This window comes from Quercus robur, chromosome 8, assembly GCF_932294415.1.
Source record: "Quercus robur chromosome 8, dhQueRobu3.1, whole genome shotgun sequence".
Taxonomy (NCBI): Eukaryota; Viridiplantae; Streptophyta; class Magnoliopsida; order Fagales; family Fagaceae; genus Quercus; species Quercus robur.
This window is the reverse complement of record NC_065541.1, coordinates 36500190-36525908: the sequence shown is the minus strand read 5'-3', so window position 1 is coordinate 36525908 and position 25719 is coordinate 36500190. Positions and strand designations below refer to the sequence as shown.

General features: G+C 35.6%; 2 protein-coding genes and 1 pseudogene across 2 annotated transcripts; 2 read left to right on the top strand and 1 right to left on the bottom strand.

Moving 5' to 3' along the window:
- Positions 1 to 1320: 1320 nt before the first annotated feature.
- Positions 1321 to 5674, bottom strand: LOC126696232 (uncharacterized; annotated as a pseudogene).
- A 2071-nt stretch (positions 5675 to 7745) lies between these two features.
- LOC126696231 (uncharacterized) lies at positions 7746 to 8261 on the top strand. Its single transcript, XM_050393003.1, has one exon. It carries the CDS (start codon positions 7746 to 7748, stop codon positions 8259 to 8261), a length of 516 nt encoding a protein of 171 aa, XP_050248960.1.
- A 10309-nt stretch (positions 8262 to 18570) lies between these two features.
- Positions 18571 to 22742, top strand: LOC126696230 (uncharacterized). Its single transcript, XM_050393002.1, has 7 exons — positions 18571 to 19092; positions 19636 to 19728; positions 19834 to 19978; positions 20089 to 20199; positions 20277 to 20362; positions 20449 to 20506; positions 22429 to 22742. The coding sequence occupies exons 1-7, from the start codon at positions 18850 to 18852 to the stop codon at positions 22506 to 22508; spliced, it is 816 nt and encodes a 271-aa protein (XP_050248959.1). The 5' UTR covers positions 18571 to 18849; the 3' UTR covers positions 22509 to 22742.
- Positions 22743 to 25719: the final 2977 nt, after the last annotated feature.

Genomic DNA, 25719 nt, shown 5'->3' with positions numbered 1-25719 from the left:
ATGCTCAGATCGCCGGTGCCGCTTCTCACTTCTCCGGCGCCGCTGCTCCTTGCATGCCTCGCCTCGCCTCGCCTCACCGGCGCCGCTCCGTTCTCCACCTCGCTGTTCTTTCCTCCCTGGCTCCTTCACCTTGCCGCAGCCTGTAAGCGCCGCTGCTCCTCCCTCACCTCGTTAGGCACTCCTCCACCTCACAAGGCCACAACTCTCTCATCTCCCTCACCTCGTTGTGAACTCAAGCTTTTGTAGTGAAAATCGTTCTTTTTGTTCAAAGAATCAAATTTGTAATTTCCAGTTTAAGTGCTATTTTGGTTGAATAGATTGACTTGTTTGATTTGACTTTGTAGGGTCTTATTGTTCAGACCTATCTTGTTTTTGCTTTTGATGTGGGGAAATATTGTAATGAAAAAAAAAAAAAGGGTTTTCCGATCTGTTGGTTGCTGAGAAAATAATGGGTTTGCTTGAGTGTTCTTTTTCCCCCCCTGTTTGGTTGCCGAGAAAATCAACATTAGGCAAACTTTTTTTTTTTTTTTTGATTGGGCCACAGAATGGGCCCTGAAGTACCACGGCCCAACGGGGCCCGTGGAGCCCGCGGGGCCCGGCGGAGGCGGGTCCGAGCCCCGGAAAGAAAATCCGTTTAGTAAACGGGCCGGGTCTGGGCTGTGAGTCTTGACCCGCGGGTCGGGCCCGGATATAGAAAAACCCGGCCCAAACCCGACCCGTTGCCATCCCTAGATGTAATCCAGCCACACCTACTGCCCTGTACAAAGTTTGGCCAATTGTGAGCATCAGCCACAGTATTACATGCATAACAAAATTCTGAAAACTGAAAATACTCTTAATTCAACTATCATATTTTTAACTCAAATACTTAGAACCTGTCATATCCAATAACTTAAATAACTCAGAACTTGTCATATCCAATAACTCAAATAACTCATATCCAATAACATTTTAACTCAAATACTTAGAACCTGTCATATCCAATAACTCAAATAACTCATATCTAATAACATTAACTCACACAAATAACTTACACAAATAACTCATATCCAATAACATTAACTCACACAAAACCCATTGAATTAAACATAGTTGAGTTTGCCACTTCCTTGATGACAAATAGTACTTAAATTTAACACAACAAAACAATTGGCTAATACTAAACTTAACATAACAAAACAACATAGCCAATGAGTTTTAATGGTAGCTTCATAAAAACAAAATGAAACAAATAAACCAAATCAAAAGTTTTAATGACAACTCCATAAAGAAAATGAGACAAATAAACAAAACCAAAAGTTTTCATGACTCTCCTTGTAATTGCCATAAATGCTCAACGAGATTCATTTGGAGTTGAGAATGAACTTCTCGATCCCTAATGCATTGATGAACTTGAATGAATTCCGTAAATTCATTTGTTGGCTCACGTGACATTGGTGTACATGAAATCTCATCAATTTGTTCATAATCTAAGTCCACTGCTTCAGCTTCATCTCACTCATCTTCAATAATCATGTTATGAAGAATTATGCACGCTTTCATAATGTCTTGTAGTGTTTCATGATAGAAAAACCGTGCAGGTCCACGTACAATAGCAAATCGTGCTTGAAGCACTCCAAATGCACGCTCTACATCCTTCCTATATGCCTCCTGAGCTTTTGCAAATAATTTTCTTTTTGCTCATAGTGGACTTGGGATTGTCTTCACAAATGTTGACCATTGTGGATATATGCCATCGGTAAGATAGTATCCCATTGTGTAATCATCACCATTAATTGAGTAATTAACTGCAGGAGCACGTCCTTGTGCAAGTTCAGAAAATACATGAGACCGCTCCAACACGTTAATATCATTGTTTGATCCAGGTAACCCAAAAAATGAGTGCCATATCCAAAGATCATATGAAGCCACTGCTTCCAAAATAATACTTGGCTCACGAATATGACCACAATACATCCCTTTCCATGCAATTGGACAATTTTTCCATTTCCAATGCATGCAATCAATACTTCCCAACATGCCTGGAAATCCACGGTTTTGGCCATGGGCTAACAATCTAGCAATGTCTTCATTGTTTGGTGACCTCAAATATTCCTCTGAAAAAATAGCAACCACTGCTGCAACAAATTTTTTCAAACTAGTTATTGCAGTGGTTTTTGCTATTCTCACATATTCATCCATAAAATCAGCCGCTACTCTATAAGCAAGCATCCTAAGTGTAGCGGTCATCTTTTGAAGGGGAGATAGACCAAGCTTTTTGGCAGCATTTCTTTTTTGGGTAAAGTAAGGTTCATGAGCTTCTACCCTAGATAAGATTCGGAGAAAAAGAGAACGTCTCATTCGAAATCTCCTTTGAAATAAGTTGGGAGGATATACAGGTTCTTCGGCAAAGTAGTCATCATAAAGCCTTCTATGGCCTGCCAAATGATTACGTTCGATATACTGACGATGCTTACATTGTGGTGTCGAACCCGTGAGAAGTTTTATAATTATCTCATCTTCATCTGAGTCATCATCAAGCAATTTACGAAAAAAAGAATGACCCATGGAGATAAACTATAAGAAAACATTAGAAAGCAATTATCAATATAGATGCCATATATTTTGTAGGAATGTAAACAAAACAAGTCAGTATTAAAAATTTAGGAGTATTCATTTAAATTTATTTCGAACATAAGTTGAGTTCAAATCATTAACAAATTCGATTATATGTTAAACCTTGGTTTATTTTCTTATCAAACAAGCTCAACTAGTAAAACTTGTTCATGAGCAACTAGTAAAACTTTTTCTTTTGCCATATATAGTAAACACCATCACTAAAGATAGAAATCCCATTTAAAGATGCCAGGAAGTCCTTGGCCATTGAAATCATTTTCTTCGTAGAAGACCATAAAGTAATAAGCTAAAAATTAAGCAAGCATCTCAACACAGCTATAGAATTAAATGGAAAACCAAACATAAAACACTTACTAGCTCTCTTTACTGATAAAACCTTATCTTGATGTAACTAATAATCACTTTTCTTATTGTACTTTATAGCAACTTAGTGGTATTTTACTGTATGGCACAATTCTACCAATCAAGCAATAGGTACCAGATACTCTGAAAGTGACATATGTAGCCAATGATATTTTTCCTAAGCGTTGAAATGTGTAAGCATTACATTTTACTTATATGCTTAGGTTTCTTGGTTTTTGGTTTCTTATGGCTGTTTGATCACAATCCACACACATGTTAGTTGCAATTTTCAATTCTAATCCTCTGCCACTGTGGGTAGAACCCTATGATCCTTGCCTTATTTTATTAGCTTAGTTGCACACTTTCACAATGCTTTATATTGCTTACTTTTGACTATCAAGAAAAGGAAAGAAAACAATTTTGTGTTCAAGGAGAATACACCAAAAAGAACCAAAAAAAAAAAAAAAAGAGGACCTCTATTACATAAAAATCTGTGCACTTCTCATTCAAACTTACATAAATTATTTCAGAGACATAGAGTATATTTCCAAAATTATAGTTGTTTAGAAAACTAGCCCCCATATAGATTTGATTCATTTTATCTTTTGACTATTGCTTTGTAGAGACCTATAGTAGCTCAACTAGTGGGGAGTTCAGAAAGTGAGGTTATCTAACATTAGCTCATGAAATTTCTCTCTTATAGTATATGTGAGTTCTACATATATAAATCCACAATGCTATGAGAGGTTATCTAACATTAGCAACATGTTGCAAAAATCTACTCATAACACAGGTCACCAACTTCCCTTTTCATCAAGCACATGTCCAAAACAATGTCCCAAATCCTTTTAATAATAAAAATATTTAAAAAAAAAAAAAAAAAAAAACATGCACAACACATCCTCTTTTAAAGCCCAGGTAGCCGTTCCCTATATTTGGTAGTGAACTTGTCGTTGAGATCAACGAACCAGAAATATTATGAGATAGTGTATTTCATGAACATACTAAACAATTTTTGTTTGATCTCGTTCTATTTTTGTTGGTGGAGGCCAAAAAAAATTCATTTTGGTATTCTCACTGTCATAGTTGGTGGATTTGGTAGATTAGTCAATAGTGTCATATTTGAAAAGTTAATACACACAAATATTAAAAACTTTTTTCTTAACTTATGTCTACTTAATTTGTAAAGCTAATATCTGTTTTCATTAGCTTAGATTTTTTTTCATTTATTTTGTTAAAATATAGTATACATTTTTCTTTCTTATATATCAAAAATCAAAATGTCATAATATTGATGGTATTGACATCATCCTCACTGCCTATACAACTTACCAATTGACAATCAAAAAACCATAAACTAATAATAATAAGTCAATAGTAGAAATTCCATGGCAGATACTCAAACCATAACAAAATGGAAAATACATGACATTTTATATAAGCTAAAATGTTAGGATTACTTACATGACAGTGGCCTACTAGAATCTACAACAAAATCACATAATAAAAGAGTCCAGACCTTTTGGTAAGATCACAAAATACATATCAAGGCCTAAAGTCAGCTACAACCAAAAAATGCCACAAAATACATATCACGGCCTAAAATTAGTTACTACCAAAATAAGGTTGGAACAAGACATCACCAACATCATCAACCCAACGAATGACTTGATCTTTGTTTTGCAAGGATTTCCTTTTTGAGTCCATCATAAAAAGCTTTTTGGTCTTCGTTCATGCCACTTGTGTCTAGCATTATAATTCTTTCATTCTCTTTCAACTCTTGCAAGCGAACCTTTTCCGCTTTGATACGTACTCTCTCTTTTTCGGCTACACAACCTTCTTCAAGAACTTTCATTTTCTTTTTCAAATATTCCGTTGCAATATCTTTCTCATCATCTTTTCTTTTTCGATTAGCCTTTTCAGCTTTTCTACCTATTGGCCTCTCGAAATCCATAATGCCATCAACCCCCACTCCTTGATCTATTAAATCTGGAGTTTGAGGCATTTCTTTTCTTGAATCTCCCCTAGGCATAGTAGATGCCCACTTTGGATAATCCTTCAAGATTAGCCAACAATGTTCAAATTGAAAAACGGAACCGTGAATTTCTTTAAACAATTCCTTTGCTTTCTCAATCTAAAAAAATTAAATAAATATAACATAATTAGTTTCTTCAAACAATTCATTTGTGTTGTAAACCTAAAAAAATTAAAGACCATTGCAAAATTTATACCTTGTCATGAGCCGTGGTTCCACTTTCATTCTTTGCTTCAATTTTAGCTAAGGACCCAACAAATTTAACTGTTTCCCTATTAATTGTTCCCCATCGGGTTGTTAGGGATGCAACACTACGTGTAGAATCAGTCTTGTGGTCCATAAAGTATTTGGCAACTTTACCATAAAATGTTGTTTTATGTTGCTCATTACCATACACAGGATCAACACTGGTATTGAGCCATGCTGCTACAAGCAGCTTATCTTCCTCAACACTGAAGTTGACACCACGTGCTTGTTTTTTCTTAGAAGTGGCAACTTCATCATTCAGTGGAGAATCTTCGACTAACAGGGGACTACTTTCAGATACATCGAAAATTTCATCCTCAAGATTAATATTCCCCCGTACGAGATCAATGAATGATGAATAATTCCTTGAGTCCATGCTCTAAATAGATATGGAGACTGCTTGTTCTGGTTTGTTAATTACAACAAAATATATCATTACTAAACTTTGTCAATGTATCTCTCTAGCAAATTTGCCAAACTCAAAATGTGAGCCCTCATCAAACACATGTAGATGAAGTAATAAGAAATAATTCCCACAGCATGGACTCAAAATGTATCTCAAAAAATACTTTTGCCTAAACATGAAGTAATTCCCACAGCATATAATAAGAAATTCTTGTTTTGACTTGTCCTGGCCAGAGCAACAGAGAAGACTGTCGGATAGAGTAATTCCCACAGCCTAATATTTTCATTTGTTTTGTTTTGTTTTTAAGAATGAGTAGACTATATTAAGGTTAAAGACAAGAGCAACAGAGAAGATTGTCGGATAGATTAATTTAGGCAGAACAAATTCATAACACAGCAAACAGCACATATGAATAGAATATAGAGAGAATCAAAACTAGACATTGAAATATCGAGAGAATCACAGAGAAGACGGATGAAATACTTGTACGGTGAATCGATGAAATAGTATCGCCCAAACAGAGTAAGACCAGTGAGCTATTCCTATCGTGATTCTCGTGCACAGATTTCACCAGGGCCTCTTTCACGAAACCGGAAGTCCACTCACAAAGTTCTTGCGCCAAGAATTGATTTAAAGAGTAGACCGACAACCAGACCCACAATCAGAAATCGCAACCAAAACGGAGACAAAAACAACCAGAGGACGCCGATAGAACAGAGAGGAAGCGAACCAAAAGGGGAAAAAAAAAAACCAGAGAGGAGAGACCCACAACCGAAAGGCCTACGCCCACGCCGATCACAATCGGAAAATAAAATCAGACCCACAACCAGACCCACAATCGGAAATCACGATCCATAGTACCTGCAGCCCCACTGACTTCATATTCATCATTTTTGAAAGCAGGGGGAAGGGATCTCTTTTCTACAACAAAAAAAACGGAACAGATTTTACTCGGCACAACCTAACGATGCATCGCTTGGTGGACGAGTCGTTGGAATCAACCTCTGTTTTGGCTCCGTTTTGGCTCCGTTGGAATCAACCTAACGATGCACCCTTTTGGCTCTGTTTCGCTTTCGAGTCATTGGAATCAAGCTCCAGCTGGACTGAAAGTTCCTTCGAGATTAATGTACTGCTGGAATCTTCGGCGGAAGCACAAACACCCCTTTCAGATTTGCAAGCAATCACAACCAAAACGGAGACAAATGAACCAGACCGACGCCGGTAGAACAGAGGACAGAGCGAACCAAAAGGGGAAAAAAACCGGATTTATGTGGTTAGATCAGTGATGGTAGAAACGAAACTGATGGTGGCTCATATTCATGAACTGGAAGACAATAGAGCAACGGGGAAGAAGGAAGAAGAAAAAGAATGGAAGAATGGAGATGGAGATGGAGGCGGTGAGCTGAAGGAGAAATGAAAGAGAAATGAGGGTTGAAAGAGAAATAAAAAATAATAAACCAATATACCACAGCCGGTCCGTACAGTTGTATATTTGTGATTTTACTGTAGCAAGTTGTAAAAAATTTAACATATACAACATTTGATAAATGGGCTTAAATTGGGTTTGGTGTGGGATATGTGCCAAATATTTAGCATTTAGCACATATCCCACATCTACTTTGGATGCTCTAATGCCATTTAGTTATTTTTAAGTTTTGTAGTGGGAGTTAGTTTTCTTCAAGTCTAGTCTTATAAGTTAATACATCTATAATTCTTTCATTATTCTAAACTCAAACATGATGACACCCCTTCAGTTAATCACATGGATGAGATAGGGTTTTGAAAGATTATATATATATGTGTGTGTGTGTGTGTGTGTCAACGCCCTTACGGATAGACACAATGTATATATATGTGTGTGTGTGTGTCAATGCCTCTACGGATAGACACAAACTCTAAATTAATATAAATAAATAAATATTTAAGAGATAAATACTAATTGACTAAATTCTTCCTTACGCCCCTACGGATATGGGATGAATTTAAGTGGTTGAAATATTTGTCATTAAATATAAATTCTTGTATGTTATCAAAAGAAATTGATAGCCAAAAGAATTGGATTTTAATACATAAATTATATGTGTTGCATTTTACAAAGAGATGGCAAACTCCACTGGTTCTCTGAACATGGCTAATATCATGAAAAATTGTACACTTTCTGGACCCAATTATGCAGAGTGGAAACGTAGAGTAGATTTGTACTTGGGGTTTTATGATTATAGTCATTATATTAAATCTGAGTGTCCACCTTTGCCCAATGAGGAGTTTGTTGAGTTTGATAAAATCTCCTATAATAAATGGATTGAGGCAAACAACAAAATGAAATTTTTTATGCTGGGATATATGATTGATTCATTGATGGTTAGTTATATGAATTCCCCTAGTGCTAAATCCATAATTGATAGCCTAGAAGTGAAGTTTGGAAAAAAGTCTAGTGCCCATGTGGAAGGCTTATGGGAAAAATTTGTTAGGACTAAATTATCAGAAGGACAAGATGCTCGTCAGCATGTGATTAATATGATTGCCTTAACTGATGAATTAGCCCTTCAAGGAAGGCCAATAGATGATAAAACAAAAATTTTCAACTATCTTGTCATCCTTGCCCAATTCTTATGATACCTTAAGACAAATTTATTTTGTTTCGAGTTTGGATTGGACATTAGATGATCTCTTATCTAAGGTCACAGCTAAAGAGGATGCAAAGGTGAGAGTTAATAATTTTTCAATTAACATTGCTAAACAAAAGAAGTCTATTCCTAAAAGAAGCAAAATGTTTGAGAAGAAAAGAAAATTCAAAAGTGGTAAAAATGATTGGAGAAGTAACAAGAAGGCTTTAGTTAAGCAAGATGTTGAGGTAAAAAAAAAAAAAGATTATTTGCTATCATTGCAACAAACCAGGCCATAAAAAATCTGAATGTCATTCTCTTTTGAGGTCATGTGAGAAACAACCTCAAGGTATTTTTGGCAATCTTATTCTCTATGAAATTAATACCACTATTATTAAGTTTGGATCTTGGCGGGCTGATTCAGGAGCTATTGCTCATATTTCTAATACTATGCAGGGGTTCAAAGGGCTATAGAAAATAAATGATGGAGCAAGTTACATTTATAAGGGAAATGATGCAAAAGCCGAGATTGAAGGCATAGGAGTTTTTGAGTTAAAACTAAATAATGGGTCAACTTTTGATTTAGTTGATTGTTTGTATGCTCCGAGTCTTAGGAGAAATTTGTTATTTGTTTCTATGCTAGAAATACTTAGTTATGATTTTTATTTTGGAAATGGATGGTTCTTGATGAAGAAAAATAATGTTGTAGTACTATATGGCTTTCAAAATAATAATATGTATCAAGTGCATTTGTGTGGGAGTATTGTGTGTGATGTTAATGTTTCTGTGAAAGATAATGCAACTTATCTATGGCACTTAAGATTGGGACATGTTAGTAAACAAAAAATTGGAAGAATGATTAAAATTGGTCTGTTAAGTGATGTCATATTAGAAGATTATCCAACATGTGAAAGTTGCATTGAAGGGAAAATGACAAAAAAGTCCTACTCTATAGGAGGTCATACTTCTCAGGTTTTGGAGAGAGTTCACACTGATATTTGTGGACCTATGAATATAAATGCTAAAGGAGGATATCATTATTTTATCACCTTTACTGATGACTTTTCTAGATATGGGTATGTCTATTTGATGAAACATAAATTAGAGGCTTTAGAAAAGTATCACTTATAGACTTGAGGTTGAAAAATGGACAAAAAATGTAATAAAATCTATCAATTCAGATAGAGGTGGAGGGTATGTATTAAATGATTTTGAGAGATATTGTGTTGAGAATGGAATTGTTCATTTTCGCACTCCTCCATATACCCCTGAGGTGAGGCTAATGGGATTGCTGAGAGACGTAATAAAACACTTCTAGACATGGTTAGATCTATGATGGCAAGAGCAAATTTGCCAACTTCATTTTGGGGTGAAGCTATTCTAGCTGCTATGCATATCTTAAATAGAATTCCCACTAAAGCCTTAGAGAAAACACCTCATGAGTTGTTTGTTGGTAAGATAGCTAGTTTATCTCATATTAGGATATGGGGATGTATTGCTCATGTTTTAATTCCTGATCCTAGTAGGGATAAATTGTTGTCTAAAACAAAAAGGTGTGTCATGGTGGGCTACCCACAACGGTCTAGAGGATATAGATTGTTTGATCCAGAAAGTAGAGTAATTTTGGAAAGTAGAAATGTAAAATTTTTGGAGGATCTTTTTAAAATTGAGGGTAATGATGATTTTCAAAAGGAAGTCTTGGAAGAAAAAAGAGATACAGAGTCAGTAGTAGTGAAAGCTATAGATCCAACACCTTTGAGAAGAAGCACTCGAATTTCTAAGGGGCATGATATGTCTGACTATTACCTTTATAATAGTGAAAACTATGAGAAGGTGAAAGTTATTCAAGATTTAAGAGACCTAGCAACATACTCTCAAGCCTTAGAAGATACCGATTCAAATAATTGGATTAGTGCTATGAATAAGGAGCTTGATTCTATGCAAAAGAACGGTGTTTGGAGGCTAGTGAAAAGGCAATAGGGAATGAAACTAGTTGGATGCAAATGGATTTTTAAAAGAAAGAGAGATGTCTCAAGAAAAGTGGAAAAGTTCAAAGCTAGATTGGTGGCAAAGGGCTATACTCAAGAATATGGAGTTGATTTTGAAGAAACCTTTTCTCCAGTTGTAAGAGTCCAATCTATTCATGCTATACTTTCTCTAGTTGCATTCTTTGATTTTGAACTTTATCAAATGGATATAAAGACTGCGTTTTTAAATGGTGATCTTGAAGAAGATGTTTATATGGAGCAACCTGAGGGTTTTATTTCAAAAGGAGATGAGAACAAGGTATGCAAGTTAGAAAAATCTATCTATGGATTAAAGCAAGCATCAAGACATTGGAATTTGAAGTTTCATGAATCAGTAACAGTTTTGGGATTTATGCAAAATTCTTCTGAACCTTGTGTATATGTGAAGAAAAATTCTAATAAGGTTGTCATTCTTACATTATATATGGATGATATTCTTCTGGCAGGAAATGATATCAAGATGCTTTCTGAAATCAAGTAGTGGCTATTCAAAACTTTTGAAATGAAGGACCTAGGTGAAGCGTTATACATTTTGGGGATTAAAATTGGACGAGACCGAGTGAATAAAAAATTGAGTCTCTCCCAAGAAAAATATATCGAGACTTTACTAGAAAAGTTTCATACGGTTGACTGTTTGAGTGGGAGGATTCCCTATAATTTTCTTAGGCCACTTTCGTAGAAGATTGTCCTAAAAATGAGCAAGACAAATTAGACCCAAAGTTACACCCGTATGCATTTGCTGTAGGAAGTCTTATGTATCTCATGATCTGTACTTGACCAAATATTGCTTTTGTAATCAGTATGGTTAGTTGTTTTCAAAGTAATCCAGGAAAACTTCATTGGATGGCTATTCAATGGATTTTTAGATATTTGAAGCAAACTAAAGGTAGGAAATTGACATATCATGGCTCTGATGATTTAAAATTATCTGGATTTTCAGATTCTGATTATCAAGGGTGTCTAGATAGCCGAAAGTCTACCTCAGGTTTTGTATTTATGTTATGTGGTGGAGCTATTCCATGGAAAAGTAAGAAACAAGAATGTGTTGCTCAATCTACGATGGAAGCTGCATATATAGCTTTCAATGCTGTGGCAAAAGAAGCTGTATATTTAAAACAATTCTTAACAGAGTTGCTAATTGTAGAATGTGTTCAAAGACCCATTCCCATTTTGTGTGATAACAATTCTACCATTGCTATCTCCAAAGATCCGAAATGCCACTCTTGCGCAAAACATATAGAGGGTCGTTACCATTACATTCGAGATATGATTAAGAAGAAGAAAGTGGTTGTTTAGAGGGTTTCATCAAAGCAAAATTTGGTTGACCCTTTTACCAAAGGCTTGTCCTCTGGGCTATTTGAAACACATGTATTGGAAATGGGGTTATGTTAGGCCAAGTGGGAGACTATTAGAATAATGTGGCCCAACATAATATATATGATGCCTCTATTATTAACAAATAAATATTCAGTCTCTTGTGAAATTATGCAATATTTTTATGATGTAAGATATTGATGTATTGAAATAGGTCTACTTGATTTAGTAGACTAAGATTATGAATGCATTCATTGTAGTCCTTGACTTGACTATATCCATCATGATGTAGCCTATTCTAATAGGTACATTGTTGGACCATGATGGAAAGGAGGTGCAAATTAAAATTGCTCAGACTATGGAAGACAATAAGGGCTTGTTTTTCAATGGTTAGTGCATAATAATCTCGGAAGTCCTTCCATAATGAGATTCATGCACGTTGAGTGTTGGCTTTAATAAATCTATCGTGTCAATACCAGTAACTTGAACCCCTATTAAAGGTGTTGTCATTATAGTAGTTTTGGATATGAACGATAGATGAATCCATGTATTAGCATGGAGTTACAAAAGTAATAACACATTAATGAACTTCTTCATTAATGAATCTAATTAATAAAGTTGTTTATTAACAGATATAACATTTATGTTACATGAAGTGTTATTACGATAGAAATGATTTTATGGCTAGTTATGTCCTTTCTGAATATTATAAATATTGTCAAGACCACACTTGCAAGGGGGTGTGAAAAGAGAAAATAAAACTCTTGTTAATCCTGACCAGCTGGGGAGAGCATCTTGATTGCTTGTGAGGTCCTTGAATAACATAATCTAGTATGTAAATTTCTCACATTTTATTGTTGATTTTTATTACATATGCACATGATATAATTGTTAATTGATAAATGTAATATATTTGTTTCTCTTGAATTATTACTTTTTAAGTATAATTCCAACAAAAATATGCCATCTATTAATCTATGGAGTCTTGGAGATATGGAATTTCACCTCCTGAAGATGACATTTCTTCTGAAAGCTTTCCTGATATGCAGGAATTTTATTTTAAAGGTGAGCGATGTAGAGACTCAAGTTCTTTTCTGGTTACTACTACCACGTTTCGTTACATTTCATTTTTATTTTACTAATATATAAGTTTCTTATGAAAAAAAACCTGTTCTCTCTTGGGTGATGAAAGTTTATTTTATATAAATAAAATAGTTTAATGACTACATTTTTTTACATTAATTGCAAAGACTTCTTAAAGCATATAAAAAGTAATTTTTTTTGAAAATCCTGTTTATGACCAGTAATTGTTGAATTAATACTAGCTACACGTACGGAAAAACATAATGTGGAATGCAATAATAACCTACACATATTGTTTCAATTAACTTGTTAATTCTCCTTTGAGGAATCAAATATCTTGCCAGTTGACATATGCATTAAATTAACATGGTGCATCAATTGCCACATAACTTGAGTTATTTTTATTTTGCAATACTTCATGTTCCAATTAAATTGTGATTTGAATTAGTGTATACTAATTTTTATCGCAGATGAATGGTTCAGTTGACTTTAAACATAGAGGAAATCATGTGCCTGTGCCTAAGACACATCACATATGTCCATAAACATTTGAATGAAGTCAAAATTGCTGGGTTTCGAGGAACATCAAACCAGATAGATTTTGTTATTTTTTTACTGAAACATGCTATTGCACTTAGGAAGCTGGTAATCGACCCAGTGTGCTTTGTGGGAAAGAGGAAAGCATTGAATAAAGGAGAACGTGAAAGGGTTTATGAACAATTGCAGGAATATTCTAAAGATGCAGAGTTGATCATTCACCGGTCAAGAAAAATGGTATTTATTATCCCATGAATTTTATTTTATTTTATAAAATTTAAACTCGTGTTTTTTCTTTCTGCCCCTTGTGTCGTATTAGCAACAGAAAGATCAGGGGCTATATTTTAAATTAGACAATTTGTTTCTTCAAAATGAAGTGCCTTTAGAGCACTCTCATCAGGTGTGTCAAATGCCAAATATTTGGTATTTGACACACCAAACACCAAAAAACCACTCTCATGAGGTGTTTTAAATGCCAAAAAATTTGGCACGAATGAACAGTATCGTCTAAAAATAGAAGCGTACGGACAACAATTCTATAAATTTTATTATTTTTTTATTATCTTTTCTCTCTCCTCTCTCATCACTTTAATCGTTTTTAATTCTTACTTTTCTCTCTCCCATCCGCTTGAGTCTCTCTTCCTCACTCATTCTCACTCTCAGCTTCTCCTTTCTTCCTTTCTCTAGAGCACACCGCCGTCCTCATCAAGCCGCCGTCGATCTCACCAAGTAGCAGACCTCACCAAGCCGCCACCTAGCCATGACCCACGAACCCGACCACCAACATAGCCACACCAACCCATCCCAACCGCCACAAGCCAACCCACCACATCCACAGCAACCCATGGCCGGAGCTTCAAGCCAGGTCGATCTCTATGGCAGTGGTTTCTTTTTTTTTTTTTGGTTTTGTTGTGATTTGATGGTGGATTCGGCACCGAGTGGTTATGGGTTGATTTTCATGGGTTGTGATGGGTTGATATTGGTGGGTGGCGACGGTTGTGGGTTGATTTTGGATTTTGGTTATGGTGGGCGGTGGTGGTAGATCTCTCTTCCCTCTCCCCTCTATTCCCCTTTCACTCTGCCTCTCTTGGTTGTGGGTTTTTTTGGCTGCAATTTGGGCTGATCTGATATTGGTGAGTAATTGTAGTGGTTGTGGGTTGATTGTGGTGGTTGTGGTGGTAATTTTTTGGATTGTTGTGGATTTTTTTTTTTTTTTTTTTCTTATGGTTATGGTTTTTTTTTTTTTTTTTTTTTTTTTTTTTTTTTTTTATAAGGTGGTGTTGGTGGATGTGGGTTTTTGCTGGTGGTGGCTGTCAATGTTGTTGCGGCAGTGGTTGTTGGTGGCTGTTGTTGTGGCAGCGGTGGTTGTGCTATTGTTGATGATGATGATGATGGGAACTGGGGAGGAGTTTAATGTATTATTTTAATATGTTGTAAATATTATTTTAATATATAGAAGTGAAGAATAAAACATCTGATAAATGAGATGTTGTAAAATGATGTTGTAAAATAGTAAAGTAGGTTTTTGACATGTCAAAATGGCATTTTTTTTAGAAGTTCTGATGAGAATGCTCTAATTTTTGACAATGACATCTTCTTTTTTTGAATTTGGAAATTAAATGCATCAAGGAATGATATAAATCATATAGGTCCTATTATATAATACCTAAAAAATCCTATCCATTCTTTTCAAGCCTGCTAGCCTGATGTGATGGGGAAGAAATTGGTTACTCCAGGTATTGCCTTCCATTTTGCCTTTCTTAATTCTATCAAATTGAGACCTTTCCCACTTCATTTTAAACCATTGTTCCCTCCCCTCTATTGTAGATACGGCAAAAATTTCTCATCCTATTTGACTTGCCTTATTCTGTGCAGGTTTTCTTTGCCCCAAATAAGGCTAGGATGAGTTTTGCTCATTCTTTTTCATTTTGCCCGATCCTTAAACGTGTGTATATTGATTTTGAAGCAAAGTTTTAAACTCTTGACTAATTGGATTTAATCCAAGGACATTTAGAAGTTATAAATTCAAATCAATTATATGTATTTCAAGAACACTGATAAAAATTCAAAAGTCATAATTCTCGTAGAATTTTTCTCAGTACCTTTAATTACATTAGTGTTCTAAAATATTAACCAATGAGATTTTGACATATAATTAATTTTAATTAAATCAATTAAGATCCAATCAGAATTAATTCATCATTGCTGTAAGAATAAGTCTTGTGCCACATAAAGTGGCACAACAAATAGTTGTGGTTGGTGGAGAACTGGTGGTGGGTTTATGTGGGAACAACCCTCCACCAACCACAACTCACCACATAAGCAAGTTGTGGCATTTGTTGTGCCACTTTATGTGACACAAGACTTATTCTTGCTGTAATGGCTCTTTTTCTTCATTTATCAATAGAGGAGTCCTCTCACATTCAAAGCACATATATTTTTTTTGAGAGCTTTTGGGAAAAGAGCCATTAAGTGGCGGCAATGCCCCCTTAAAAGCCTTAAGTTTATGACTTCTCTAGCATAAAACATAAAACACTTCAAAATTATCAGAGAATTACTACTATTCTGCCAAAATTTCCAAAAATCACAAAACACTTCCAAAGCTATTTTCCAACTGATCCAAGGAGGTGCTACCCATTCGATCCAAGTTTCAATCCAAACTAAGGAGTGAAATCAATTGAAGCTGTTGTCAAAATTCTAAGTTTGAAGGAAAAATGTGCTACACAACAATTGACAACCACAAGAATATACAAGACCCTTCTTCAATCTAATACTGCATGTAGATATAAACCTCTAAACCTAGTAGTTTAGATCATAAAAGTTTAGACTCTTTTTTGGTTGGAGAGAGAGAGAGAGAGAGAGAGAGAGAGAGAGAGAGAGAGAGAGAGAGATTATTTTTTTAGGATGTTTGGTTGTGTAGATTTTAAAGGAGAAAACTGGTGGGGTTTGAGTGTTTTATCCTGAGCCCACCAAAATGCTATCTTCCCAATTTTGAATCTCTCTCTCATAGCAATGAGATTGCCACAATTCAACTTTTTTTTTTCTCTCTTCTCTTATTTCAGCAATGAGATTGCCATAATTAAAATTTTCTCTTTCCTCTCCCCTCTATTTTGACAATGAGATTTGCTCTCTCTCTTCTCCTATTTCGGACATTGCCACAATTCAATTTTTTTTTTCTCTCTCCTTATTTCAATCAGGTCAATTTTGATCAAGTTAGTTGGGCCAAAAATTGGGCAGATATTTCGGCAATACCATTGTTCAATAAACTCCGATTTACAAAATATTTAGCCAAAAGATATTAACAAATCATTGATAATAAAATGTGTGTTCATATATATTTTTTATTTCAAAAATATTGATAATGTATTAAAATTTAAATGGTTTTTTTAATTAATAAAGTGAAGATTTTATGATTATGAACTCTAGAATGTAGTTACTTTTTAAATCCCTAGAGTCCATGTTAATCAACCCAGTTTTTAAAAGAAGAATCCCACTAAATTCACTAAAATTAAAAAGAGCCCATTAATAATAGTGCAACAGGCCAACGGCATAGTTCAAACCAAACCCAAATCATAGTTAGTTTAGTCCGATATCAGCATAAGCTATTGAGCCGAGATAGTGCGATTGAGCCTACTTATCTATAATTCCCAGACTTTACTAGTATTTTCTCGCCGTCATATCCAGATTTCCTCAAAAACCCTATACCTCACATAGCATTGGATTAGTTATGGGTTGGGCCAAACTTTTTCATAAATATTACTTTTGTGGGCTTTTCTCAAGTCTACACTACAAGCCCAATCCAAAGTCATATATATATTATTTAACAACCGGATGTTTTCTTGAGCTCCCGCCAACAGCAGATTGTTTTTGTCTTTCTTCTTAGGGTTTAAGGCTGCTGCAAAGTTTGCAACAGTCCTAAGTCACCACACCAAACCAGGTATCTACAAACAAAAATCTCTCCTGTCTTCTACCTTCTTTCTCTCACTCTCTCATACACGTACGGCTCTTCTCTCTCTCTCACATGCTCGGCTCTTCTCTCTACAACAATAAACCAAGGCTTAAACCTCTTGTCTGTAGGGCTAGGCTAATTAATCCCTGAATCCTGTGTAGTTGTTTTGTATCTGAGGCTTACTTTGTAGAAAGTTGGAATCTTTCAACAACCGGATGTTTTTATAGACTCCATTGTAGGCATTTACTTTATTTGATGCTTTACGAATTTTTATGATAGTTTTATTTGATACGTCGAATTATGGAAATTTTTTTGTTATTGTTTATGGTTTTATTTATCGCTTCTATTTGTCAATGTACGTAGTATTTGTTATTAGTAGCTTCTATAAAGTGAAAGAAAATTTGTGTTAATCTTTGTTTTTCTTCTTTTCTAGTGCATCCGTGCGTGCATGTGAACTGTTTTTGTTTTGGTTGATAGGTAAGAATAGTTTTTTTTATTGAAATAATAATCTACAAAAAGGCATGGAATCACTATTCGTAAAATCCCATGTATAATTAAAGACCACTGATATAATGAACTAGTAAAATTTGCTAACAATATTTCTTTCCTCCATAATGTCCATATCAAACAGAAAGGAACAAGATTCCAAATATTTGATAAATGCTTACCGACCTAATTCATCCACCCCTACATGCATGTGAACTCTTGGACTCTTGGAATGTCTACGAGTAGTGTAAACTTTTTCATGTGATTTTTCTTTTTTGGGCTGGGGGAAGTTTGAAAATTTGTATTCAAAAACTGAAAAAAAAAAAAAAAAATTGCAAATATAGATACATCTCTCCGTTAAACAAAAGTTCAATCTATAGTATTTTCAGCACATTCAGTTGATTTATGTTACATGTGAATTATATTATTAAAAAAAAAAAGTGGTTTGGCTTTGGGGATTCATTTTTTTAATTTACTTTCAAGATTATCTGTTTTATTCACAAATAACTGCTAATTTCAATACATGGGACACTTCCATGGCTGTGTTTGTGATGGACCTAATTTTTGCAGCCTCTTGTTAGCACATGAACATGGGTGTCATACATGAACCATTATTGTTAGCTCTTAATTTTAGCTTGGTTCTCTTGGGTCTGGCTAAAAGTATTTAAGAATTTTAATCCTATGTGGGTTTTGAAGTTTAATATATTCATGTAAAGGGTTATAATTGTTTGATTGATAATTTTGGATTCCGATTGACTTGCTATTGATTGATTACCCTGCTCTTGTGGTACAAACATCCAAATAATCTTTTAAGTCGAAGTTACTATAATTTGTTCCATATTTAACATGGTGGAATGGTGGTATCTAGTTGTAATTTTTTCTATATTCGTCTTAACCAGTCTTGTAACAAGAGTGCTCACAAATGCCTATGCTCTGGTTTAAATCTATAGCTCTAAGCATAGCTTTAGGTACACAATTTATGAAGCTTGTGAATTGAAGGTTAAGCTAGACAATTATTGATTGAAGGGAGAGATCATGTTGAGAGAGTGCTGTGTATGCAACCTTTCTAATCTTAAAATTTGTTGGGTGAACTTGGAAATTTCTAGTGATATCTGCCATGAGTGCCAGAGTCAATTCCTAGTGATATCAACCTTTCTCATTGGTGCCAGGAAGTCTAATACTCATCTTCTCCAAACCCCAAAATGGTGAGGACGTATGCAGTGAAAGGGAAGAAGCGAAAAAATAGGGAGGAGAGGCATGACAGAGAGCAAGATGCAAAGAGAGCCATTACAGAGAAAACAAGTGATGGTGAGGAAGAAGGAAAGGAGGTGGTGAATGAACTTGAGGGTATTTCAGTTGCCCCAAGTGAGCAGAATAATACCAACAAAGGCAGGCTCATCTTCATTATTGAAAAGGCATCTTTGGAAGTCGCAAAAGTTGGAAAGGTCTGTAAATTATATTGAATTTGTTGTTGCTGCTGCTGTTGTTGGTTTTTTTCCCTATATATGTTGTAAAAGATGAAACTTTTTGGTTATGGGTTTTGTGGAGTTTTTTTTATGGGTTATAGGCTCTCTGGTTTGGATTTTAGCATTTTCCTTGTTGGTTATGTTAGGCTTTTTTTTTTTCTTTTTTCTTTTTTAAATATTTTTTATTTATAGGCTTGGTGTATTTTGTTCTTTGCTTTTTTTTTTTTTTTTTCTTTTTGGGTTTGAAAGTTCATGTATAAGTCAAAAGAGAAGTTTATTTTGAGTTACAAGAAAGGTTTTCTGCTTTGGATTTTTTATTGGGGCTTTATTAGGCTTGGTTGCATTGCTTTCTTTTATAATTTCTTGTCACAAAATATACAAAATCTTATGTAGGTTCTCGGTTATTGGGTTTAACCGACTCAATATGGCATTTATTGGGATTTTGTTGTTGTTGTAATTGTTGTTTTATTGCTTTGTGCGAATTTTTTTTCCTGCTTTTGATAACTAGTTTTATGCATACAGAGTTACCAGCTTTTGAACTCAGATGACCATGCATATTTCTTGAAGAAAAATAACAGAAATCCTTCTGATTACCGGCCTGACATTGTTCATCAGGTTAGTGAACTTCAAAATTATGGGTTGACATTATGCTTCAACAATTGCTCTTGTGTTTTCTACTTCTTTGAACAATAGATGACCTTAAGGCCTTGTTGTCGTCAGGCTCTCCTAATGATTTTGGATAGCCAACTTAATAAGAGTGGGATGGTACAAGCTGTGTATGTGAAAACAGAGAAAGGTGTTCTTTTTGAAGTTAAACCACATGCTCGTCTTCCAAGGACATTCAAGCATTTCTGTGGTCTTATGTGTAAGCTGTACTGTTCTCACCTCAACATACAAAAGCATGCTAATATTGTTTGTGTGTGTGGGTTGAGAGCTCTATTTGATGTTGCTTTTCTCCTCTTGGCTACCTTGCAGTGCAGCTTCTACAAAAATTGAGTATCACTGCTGCTGGTAAGCGTGAGAAACTTTTGCGTGTGATCAAGAACCCTGTAAGCCGGTATCTTCCTGTCAATTCTCGCAAAATAGGTGGGTTATGTTGTATGATTTTTCCTGTGTTATCTACTTCATACTAGAAATGAAGTTAATATTTGCTTTGATACCAGGCTTGTCATTTAGTTCCGAAAAATTGGTTAATATAAACAATTATGTGGGCTCTGCGGGCACCAGTGATGTTGATCTTGTTTTTGTGGTAAGCTCAAAATAACTTTAACTATACACAAAAGTGTTATCTGACCAAAACTTATAGATTTTTTACCGAATACTCTGTGTTTTCAGGTTGGTGCAATGGCCCATGGTAAAATTGATAGGGAGGATGCTGATGATTTTATATCAAGTAAGTTTATACTACATTGCTTTCTTATACAATGGTTCTGTTTTGTAGAAATTCCAGATTGTCACATTCCTCTGTGTGCATGTTAGTGAGCATCTCTTTCAGCAAATTTGAGTTCGACAACCATCCAAATTAATTTCTATAAATGAAGGATGTAGGTGGCTTTAGTTTCTGCTGACTATCAAAGACTATAGCCAGACTTTGTCAATTGAGTTGTAGCAAGATTACATGTGGATGATGTCATATATTAATTTCTCTTTAGGTAGTGATTGGTTGGGGTGATTTGTGGGGAGAAGAGAAAATAGGGAGGATTTGTGTGTTTGGTTGGGGAGGGGAGTGGAGAGTGATTTTAGTGGGGCCGGGTGTTTTCTTCCCGAGTCCACCATTTGGAGTGAAAACTCATCTTCCCTAAATTGAGAAGAAAATTGGGGGGGGGGGGGGGTGTGATGGGAATTTACCATCTACCCTTCCCTCCCTCTTGAACCCTCCACTTTTCTACCCCCAACCAAACAGACATGAGGGAAAATTAAATCTTTTCTATCTCACCACTTTTCCATCCTCCAACCATATGAAGCCTAAGGTTTCAATATTAATATCTGATTACGAAGATTGCCTAGGGATAGAAACGCAGCTGATATGTCCTTACTCTTTTACAAAAGATACCGCCTTTGCCATCTACAATGCGCATCAGGTGAGGTAGTTCCCACCTTTCTTTTCCACCCAATGCAGGATTATCAGCTGCATCATTTGTTGGGCACAGGAAAGTTTACTGTTCTGTGAAGTTCAGTTATCTCTTTGTCCTTAAGTGAGCATTCAGTAGGTTCTCTTCTCTTGTAAAACTGCCTCCTTGCAATCTATCATAAATCAAATTTTCATGTTTCTTAAATTATGAAAGTGGAAAGCCATTGAATTATGAGCAGTGTCAGATGTGCACAAGGGTGGCTCAATCCCAACCCCAGCATGAACCTGAGTTGGTTCACCTTATATATATCATTCCTGCTTGAAACATGGTTAGTAAGAACCCAGATCCACCACAATAAAAAAAATTTGGTTTGATGGACAGGTCTGCCCATGCACATGTGCAAAAAGCATGCAATTGACTCACTATCTATGTTGTTAAACTTAAAATTATGTCAGTACTCAGTTAAAAATTCAAATATCTTTTAACATAGAATTAGGTGAGGTGATAAACATAGTCTTCATTGGTTGGAACCAATATGACCCTGAATTAGTGAATTGTAATGTCCCTAATGCCATATTGAACCAAAAAGCACCCTTACAAAGAGGATTTTAAGGTTATTTGACATTTTATACTTGCTTAGTCTGAACTGCTATAATAAATTGTCATAATTCTTGTCTAGTTTCTAGGGACACAAATTGTTTACAGTTATAGTAAAATTGCATACAATGTTATTTATGACATTTCCAATCAAAATATATCTGTTTTGATGTTTTAATTACTTGAATAAAGAAATACTTGTTCTGTTTGCTCTCTCAAGTTGTTTAAGGTCAAAAGCTTGAGAATTTGTCTTGAATATTAGCTTTCAAGGAAGTCAACGTGAAATATTTACATTGTTATGAATTAAGATGATCAGAGCATATAGCTCATGTGATTTATCATCATTTGTCTAAGATTGAGCATTCTAGGTAGGGTTGAAAGTATTCCATGGTTTCCTTTTTTGAACAATGCTTGAAAACTTATTCCTTCAACTTTGAGGTTCTTGTTTCTTTTTTCTTATTGCTGTGTCTTTTTCATTTTTTTTATCTGAAGAAGAAGAATAAACTAGGATGGTAACCCGTTGGGCATCTTAGCATTATCTATTCATTTTATTTTGCTTTTGGCAACAGAATCCAAGTATGGCAATTACTCTTGGAATATGAACATTAATTTTATATTTGTAAATAACCATCTACCATTTTTGCAGTTTCCGGTTACCCTCTGAGTGCTGCATACTGTATTGGAAAGATTACCAATGCTTTCGAGACAAAGTATAACATCTTGTGAACCCCACTCACTCTTTTGCTATTTATCAACTATATGATAGCGTTTCTACCAAGGCAAATACATTTGATCAATCAAAGAAATATGGCACATGTTCTCAGCAAGTGGCACTAGTCTCTCAGTAGCAAGGGATAAAAAATTTCTTTTCTTTTTGAATGTAATTTTGTTATGCAAAGCATTTTGGGTATATTAGCTGACAAGTTGAGATAATTGAGGGACAGAAATATGAAATACACTAGACTTATTGGCATTGATATCTAATGGATCGAATGGAATGGTCTCAATCTATTACATGCATATATGATTAGTTGCTCAACAGTATATGAAAGTAGTACCAAAACACAAGCCGCTGCCAGTAGTGAACATAAAGCAGCAGGCTTAACTGACATCAGACAACAAAGACTAGCCTCAGTGGCCTTTTCACGGCACTAGCACCTGGTTTTTCTCTTACAAGTATACAAACTCCCATTCCTTGCCTCTTGTACGTCTACATTCCCATGTCGATGTTGAAATAATTTATAAAAATCATCCTCCAAGTCTGTAGTTCACTTATGAATCTTCCTCTGGCTACAGCCCAAACATTTCTAGCCATCGGACTCGTCTGAAGAATATGCTTCACTGATTCCACTTCTTCATTACAAACTCGATAAAATGGTGAATGTGCCAAGCATTGTCTTTCAATGGAGATCCTTAGAGCTGACTCCTCCATTTGTCTTCGCATTGCACTACTTACTCCCAACTTTTTCAATGAATCTTCTTTTCCTCTACTTATTGGCCCCACCATTATCTATCTGTCATAGAATTAAGCTCATCATACCATGCCTTTAGGAGTTTAAAACAGGACATGGTGTATATGGGTATTGCTTGGAGCCTTGGACCATTGTTTTATAAGAATCTCCCTTCCTGCTCTTGATAAGGTTTTTTACTTCCACCCTTACAACCTCTTCATCACTCGTTCTTTTACACTAGCACTGAGAGCCCGTGTTTGTTCTGGCTTGTAGTTTAAATCATGGATCATGGTATCCTTGATGTATTTTTAATAGTTGTCTTTCCCCTATTTATTTTTTGTGACCAGAGGCCTTCTCATAACAGTACAAGACTAGCGAAATGTTCATACTTTCTTCGGTTGTAGCCTGACTAAAGACCAAACTATCATCTACAAATAACAAGTGGGACACCTTAGGGCTGTCTTTTACAGGTTAATAAGCCATGAATTTTTTTGTCTACCTCAGCTTTTCTCAATAAAGCCGAGAGACCTCTGGCACAAATCAAGAAAAGTTACAAAGAGATAGGATCATCTTGCCGAATATCCCAGGTTAGATGTAGCCTCTTGGTTACCCATTGATGATGACTAAATATGATGTTGTAGACACACTCCATGATTATGGTCACCCATCTCAAATCAAACCCCATCTTCTGCATCATGCCTGCAAAAAAACCTTCACTCTACCCGATCATAATCTTTATTCATGTTCAATTTCAGTGCCATTTACCTTTGATAAGCTATCACTGCATTACCAGTAATAAGATAAGATGTCCTGATATAAATGCATTTTGGGAGTCCAAAATAACATACAAAAGAATAAATTGTAACCTGTTGGCTAGGATTTTGAACACTATTTTATATAGGAAATGCCTATAATATAATATTTTCTAGGGATGTCTATTTTTGGTATGAAGGCAATATGCATAAAATTAAAAATTTGAGCATATGGCCTGAATTTAAGGCAGATGATATTGCTTTTGTAAATTGATTCACAAACAATAGTGAAATATTTTGAGTAGAAACCAAAATTGGATCTCATACAAGTGGCAACCATATGAGAAATGTGGGTGGGGGGGGGGGGGGGGGGGGGCTTCTTTACACCATAAACACATGTCTTGAACTGTTCAACATGTGCCACTTTTGGACCCAATATATATATATATATATATATATATATTGACGAGTATCTATAAAACGGTCGTCCATTTACAAGGACGACCGTAAAGCACATCTAAGTTAGGATAACTCCCACGAGCAGGCAATGAAAGGCCGTCCGTATGAAAAGACAAGCCTATGCACATTAAAGTCAGAAATTAACTCCATCAGGCTAGCCAACAACAAGTAAATGCGCCAGAAAGTTTACAAGAGCTTTGATGAGCCCACGGTCATGCATTACACATTAAAGAGAAACTTTATTGCCATTAAATGCTATAATTCATTTAGGTGAAAATGCTTAGAAGAGCATTAATGGGCATAAATGACCAACCAAAAAGCAAGCTATATAAAGCTAGCCAACCTAGGTGAGTTTTCTTTGTGAAAAACACAATATATTGCAATTATCCTATCAATTAAGAGCGATAATCTGACTTAGGCATCAGAGTGTCCATACCTGGCACCACGTCGGTGATCTTTCTTTTTATTTTTTATCTTTTCAACAGGTATCGCAGTTTGTCCATCAGTAACGACGAGGAGCATACTGATGAGGTCACATTTGAGCTTCATCAGTTTGGCATTGTCTGCGGGGAGTCGACAAGCCATTGTATCCCTATCAACAAAGCTCCTTAAGACCAATGGAATCCGCTGCAACAGCACCCTCAGATCCAGTAGTAATGGCTCAACAGATCCAAGCTCTAACCGCGAATGTGCAGGAACTAATGAAATAGAATGAAGAGTTGAAGTGTCGAGCTTGTCCTGAGGGCAACAACACTTCACTTCAGCGACGCAACCACGACAGATATGACTAAGAAGTTAGCAGCCCTAAGAACAGCAGGAGAAAAGATGTTTTTGAATACACCGAGCAATCCATGCACGGTAATGATCATATGATGAAAAGCCTAAGGAAGGAATTGGACAAGGTGAAAAACGCCATGAAGGGGAAAATGGCGATGAATCTCAATGGTATGCTCAAGCGAACAGATTCACCCTTCACTGCTAGTGTTTTGGAGTGCCCCTTGCCTCCAAAGTTTTGTCTCCCACAACTAGAGTTCTATGATGGCACAAAAGACCCTCTTGACCATATAGGGGCTTTCAAGACAATTTTGAACCTCCAGCAAACTCTGGATGAAGTCATATGTAGGTCTTTTCCTGCCACTCTCAAGGGAGCTGCCAGAGTGTGGTTCAGCAAACTGCCAGCATCCTTAATTGCGAACTTTGAACAGCTCAGTGATTCGTTTGTTTGGCACTTCATTGGGGGGGCAGCGTCACAAAAGGCCAACCTCTTACTTGCTG